The sequence below is a fragment of the Carex rostrata genome, chromosome 2, assembly GCF_964058835.1.
Source record: "Carex rostrata chromosome 2, lpCarRost1.2, whole genome shotgun sequence".
In the NCBI taxonomy this organism is placed as follows: domain Eukaryota; kingdom Viridiplantae; phylum Streptophyta; class Magnoliopsida; order Poales; family Cyperaceae; genus Carex; species Carex rostrata.
In genome coordinates this window covers 3,462,876-3,468,875 of record NC_135919.1, presented here as the reverse complement: position 1 = coordinate 3,468,875, position 6,000 = coordinate 3,462,876, and the positions used below count along the sequence as shown (strand labels likewise).

The 6,000-nt window shown below is 32.4% G+C and overlaps 1 protein-coding gene across 3 annotated transcripts in view; it reads left to right on the top strand.

Annotated features, from left to right (window-relative positions):
• Positions 1–1,056: 1,056 nt before the first annotated feature.
• Positions 1,057–6,000, top strand: part of LOC144569347 (putative glutathione S-transferase GSTU6) — a 41,981-nt gene continuing 37,037 nt past the window's right edge. The window contains exons 1-2 of one of the 3 annotated variants that reach the window (XM_078319681.1): positions 1,066–1,464; positions 1,611–2,100. In XM_078319681.1, coding sequence (XP_078175807.1) covers positions 1,144–1,464; positions 1,611–1,994 — 705 coding nt within the window. In that variant the 5' untranslated portion in view covers positions 1,066–1,143 and the 3' untranslated portion in view covers positions 1,995–2,100. Of the gene's footprint in view, positions 1,465–1,610; positions 2,101–6,000 lie in introns of those variants that run through there. The other 2 variants (XM_078319723.1, XM_078319715.1) reach the window with 2 other exon arrangements.

The following is a 6,000-nucleotide window of genomic DNA, read 5'->3' as shown; positions in this document are numbered from 1 at the left end:
ATAATTGGAGAGAGAACAGTTGGAATTGAGACCCTACCCACGTGAAACACTTGAATTGTACACTCCACGTGGAGAGAGAAGAGAAGGTAGCATTTGGTTCATCCACGTGACGCCTAGGTTAATGTCGGTAGTTGCGAAGAAGTATACAAATTTATTTTGGAAATGAATTTGCTGTGATTCTTTCATTTGCTGTGATTCTTAAGGGATCGCAGGATCCTGTTATTTTAAATTCATTCATTTATCTATCTGTTTAGAGATTCATACTTAAAAAGTAATTGTTGTTAAAATTTGTACATTTAAAAAAGAAAAAATGTTAGATTTAGAATAATAGAGATTCGTACTTAAAAAGTAATTGTTGTTAAAATTTGTACATTTAAAAAAGAAAAAAAAGTTAGATTTAGAATAACAGGTCTGCGATCCCTTAAGAATCATAGCAGATTTATTCTTTAGTCTGCTGTGGCAGACTGGCAGTGGACTAGTAACATTAATTTCACATAAATTTTACTGCTCAGTTATCTCGTGATGACAGTGTTGTGAAAAATGTCAATTTAAGTTAGATTAATTCGTTGATTAGTAATTAACAGTGATCAAATTTTTACAAATTTTTTTAGCTAATTGACTGTTTATTTCTAATTATAAATGATTATTCTCAATTATTATCCATTAATTGTTTAGCAATATCACATATGTCTGACAAACGTATACCGTTATTTACAACACTGCTTTCAACCATAGTAACAAACAAATTATTCGAATTCAGTTCGGCAGAGTCAAAAATTTGTGATTCAGAAATAATTCGAAAATAATACGGAACGAAATTATAAAACTAAGTTTCAAATCAGAGATATTTTAATCCTTGAATAACACCTTGGACACATTTTATATACAGAACAGAAGATCCAATCAGAGAAATGGACACATTTTTCTCTTTTTTTTTATCAATGAAATGGACACATTTTTCTCACTCTCTATCTATTCGATCTGGAAGTTCTTGTCTTTTCCCTCTTCTGGAGACTTCTTCTCTCTCCCGTCTCTGCTATATAGTTTCCTCTATTCAGAGCTTACTCACTTCACACTAACCTCCTCTCTTGTATATATTAAATTCCAACATCTTGATCGAGAAATCATATCAATTTCCTAAAAATGGCACAAGGTGATCTCAAAGTGTTGGGGCTCTTTTCTAGTCCATTTGCAATCAGAGTAAGAATGGTGCTAGAACAAAAGGGGCTGACTTATGAGTACCTTGAGGAGGACCTTAGTAACAAGAGCGAACTTCTTCTCAAACACAATCCGATTTACAAGAAAGTACCGGTACTTATTCACGGTGATCGAAGTATCTGTGAGTCGTTGGTGATTTTGCAGTACATTGATGAGAACTGGTCTGGTATTGGACCTCCTCTGCTTCCTGCTGATCCTTATGAACGTGCCATTGCTCGCTTCTGGGCTGCTTATATTGACGAGAAGGTACTTAAATTACTAATCGTTTAATTTCACGATCAACCAAAATATATATGAAATTTATAAGTTCTATAATTAATAACAAAAGTTATGAGTTTGGAGATGAATTACAAAAGTAACAAATTAATATTTCATTTATTTTTCTTGTGTAGTTTTTACAATCATTTTTGGGAATTTTGAAAGCTGGTACGGAGGAGACAAAGGCGGAAAAAATTGCTGATTCAATTGGTGCGCTAAAGCAGTTGGAAGAAGTTTTCAAGAAATGCTCTGCTGGAACTGGAAATGGATTCTTTGGTGGAGACACTATTGGTTTCATTGATGTGACTTTAGGTTCCCAGTTGGCCTGGATGAAGGCAATCGAGAAGATATCTGGAGCGAAGTTGCTCGATGAGACAGAGATACCATTACTGATGGAATGGGTAAAACGCTTCCTTGCTGTAGATTTCGTGAAGAGCATTATGCCGAATGTGGAGAGGGTGGAAAAATTCGGGAGAGTGCTTCAAGCCACAATATGGAAAGTTGATTCGGCCAAATAATGAATCTTTTTGGTAAAGAAATAATGTTTGTAGTGATAAAATAAATAATATTGAACTTGTTTTGGTGATGTGAAATTTAAATAATAAATTCACTGGTTTCAGGTTATTTAGTAATATGAATCAAATTACAGTAAATTGCACTTTTTATATATGAAAACAAACTTAAGGAGTGATCTTGTAATAATTGTTTTATGATTATGTCTTGACAAATTATTTGTTATACTAATAATTTAATTGTTAAAATTTGAAATGAAAAAGATTAACTGTTTATTAGATTATATGTCTTGTCCCATCTAGTATTTTTTTTCCGCTTCTTCTCTGGACCAATTTTTTTTTTTTAATTCCAGCAAAATTTGATTAGCAGTAATGATTAATTAACTGGATGTGGATATTTGTTCCGTCCGGACGGACTGGAATATTTATTCTAGTTTTCTTATAACAATAAGGAGAAACACGTGATAGGAGTAGAACTAGGGTGCTCTTAAATTCACCAAAGTTTTGGTGAGCTTAACTCTAAAATTCATCAAATTGATTTTCAATGACGAATTTGAATCGTTGAAACCCACCTACCTCACGTGTGATGCATCTACATGTAAAATTTAGTATAAAGTCAAGCGGTCAAAATTAGAAGGTTAATAAATTAATTTTAGTGCATTCATTTTTTGAACGTTTTTTGACCACTTGACTTTATACTAAATTAATTCGAATATTTAAAAATTTCACATATAGATGCATCACACATAAGGTAGGCGGATTTGAACAGTTCAGATTCGTCATTTGAAATCGATTTGATGAGTTTTAGAATTAAGCTCACCAAAACTTTAGTGAGCTTAAGAGCATCCTAGTTAAAATCGATTTGATGAGTTTTAGAATTAAGCTCACCAAAACTTTAGTGAGCTTAAGAGCATCCTCTTACCACCATGTGATAGCTCTTTTAGTTTTGTTCTGGTCAATTTTTTTTTTTTTTTTTGTTTGCTGCAAATAGAAGGTTTTACTTTTTCTGTTTAAGGCAAAGAAGAAAAGAGGCCTCCTCTTACCACCATTTGTACATTTTTACATTTACTCTCCATGCTATTAATTTGATATACTCTTATTTTTGCAGAGAAGAAAGAAGAGTGAGAATGTAGATTAAGAATCTGATGAGAAAAGTGACTTTAAGGAAGAAGTGGAGCCTCTCCTCTCCTCCACTTGCCGAGAGCAGTTTTGATTTCATACAGCTCGCGGACTATAAGATAAAAACATCGCTATATGTTTCGTGCGCTGCATGAAGTTAAAATTGCTCTGTTAAAATCTTTATTTGAAAATTGTCATACATATATACAATTCATGCTAGCAAATTAGGGTATTTTAGGAAGCTGAAGAATAGATTTAGTATTACTACAGCGATTTAGACATGCATAAGACTTAATTATTTGGAGTTTTTTTTCTCTTTTTAATTTAGATCTTTACAGAAGTATAAATATCATTAACAATCTCTCATAATTTGCTTCTCTTTGGCTTAAAATTTGAGTTCAAAAACACGCCTATACTAATAAAAGAAACTTAAACTAGAGAATGTCTATGAATAAAAAAATCATAATAATTGTAAAGACCGGCCCAACAAACCAGTAACAAAGAAACAAATCACACAATGAAGTAATTATCACACATGTATATGTATATTCATCAATTTGTTCCCCTCATTCACGCAGTTTTTATTTTGTTATTCACGTTTCTGCTGCCTTAAAAAAATTGATTACTTGATACTGAAATTTTTAAAAATATCATTTCTCAAAAAAAGATAAACCAAAAAATAATCGATTTTGTACAATTATAAATTTACCACGGCTGCATCTATGGAATGCAGATTCAATTACTGGAGACAACATCTAGGGGATGTGGCTCCAGAGTAGCGAAGGCAATTTTGACTCGGTCAATTTTTTTAAGGCATATAATAAAACCAAATGGGTCACTGCATTATGGGACCCAACTATCCAGTCTTTAAGGCTAGTTGGCGTTGAGGTAGACAGATCGTATGAATCTTGCGAATACGGATCAAAGATTAAATATTTATAAATACAAATTGGATATCAAATGAACACATATATAATTTGAATACTTAATTTAAATATTGCAAAATTAACATATTATTGAATAAATATTTTTTATTAGAAAATAAAAATAACAAAAATAAAAATATAATTCAAATATTCAATCATTATGGTAATTTTTCTTATGTTAAAGTTGTAATATCATTACAAAGTATATTTGTCCTCAACAAATAATCACTAACATAACCATATTTTTAATAAAAAAACAAAACAAAATAAATTTTCTCTTCGAAACATATATGATTCTAAAACAAATGAAATTATCCATATTCATATCTGTATATTCACAAACAGATGCCTGAAAAAAAAATGATAAAGATAATTGAATAAGGACATTATATGTATTCACAGTTCACACAAACATATATCTGAAAAATAAACAAATACGGAAACATTCAATGCGGAAACATTCCGTGATTTCTAGCTTCTGAAACATGAAACCTTATCCGCAAAATATTCATTATATCAATAATTGTATCCACAAATATTCAAATATAATATAATTGTAACTCAATCTTGGATTTTAAATTGGAACCATCCGATTTGAATTCGTGATAATCTATTTGAGTTAGAGCGCACACATCTCGAGAGATGAATTCAGATCACAAAGCAATTTTAAATGGCAAATTGGAATTGGACGGTTTCGATCCAAAATTCAAAGATTGAGTTGCTTTAGAGGATCCATACCCATCCAACATCCAAAAAAATCTTGTCGGTAGTTGCAAATTAAGAAGACGTATACAGATTCTGGCAGTGGACTAGTAACAGTAATTCCACAGAAATTGTACAGCTCAGTTATCTCATGACGACAGAGCTTGCGCAAGTATCCTCTGCTTGATCATCTCAAGCAGCACCATCCTTCCAACCAGTGTTGTGAGAAATGTCTGTTTAAGCTGATTAATCGGTCAATTAGTCATTGCTGATTTTTTTTATAAACTATAATTAATTAAATTAAATCTACAAAACTAGAATTTCTAATTTCATAAAACGCACAAAGACCGAATGGCTGATTCGGTCTTCAGAATTGCCTTTTTCCCATACCGAATCAGTCATTTGGTCTCACCAATTTTCTTTTCTTTTCCACGAACACAGCCACAGAAGATCTGAATAAATCCCATACCGAAATGACCATTCGGTCTTGTTAAAGGAACCGAATCCTCTGCCCCCTGAAAGCGGGAATTTCCTTTCCCCGAGTCACTGCGTGTGGGTCTGACGTGAACCCCCAGTTCAAAGATTAACAGTGACCGGTTCCACACGCAATGACTGAGGAGACAGAAAAATCCTGCACCCAGGAACGCAGAGGATTCGGAGTCCTTGTTAAATGAATTATTTTTTCCCAGCGAATCTTCTTCACATCTCTATGCCACACTTTAGGTACCGAATGGATATAAGCTAACCCTCTAAGTATCTGCATTACAAACACAAGGATGAGATGTTGCCATTACAAAGCTGTAACTCAAGTAGTGCAGTACAAAATATCTTGTTCCTTATTAGAAGCCAAGTAAAGCTACTTCATTCATTTTCGTAATTGAGACTTCCTTCACCAATCATTCAAGTATAAGAACTGAAGTTTATTGATGCACCTTCGATAGATCAGATTTATAAGAAAAGAAAAGAAAAACCAGTTGACAGCAATCTCAAAATATTCTGAATATGTTATGTGATCAAAATCTTGAATCTATTACTTAAAACAATGCAATTTAGCCCTTAAACTCTTAGTTAACTGGAATGACCAATTAGAAAAGTATGCACCAGTACATGTATTACATATTCAATTCATTTAAATATATATCCAGTAGAAACAAATGAAAATTACTTTGCACATTGCAGAAAAAATACGAACCTTATACATATAAAGTTTGGCATAAATCAACGGCATCCTCTGATTGACACCGTATAAAGTTTTCCGTTTTTTC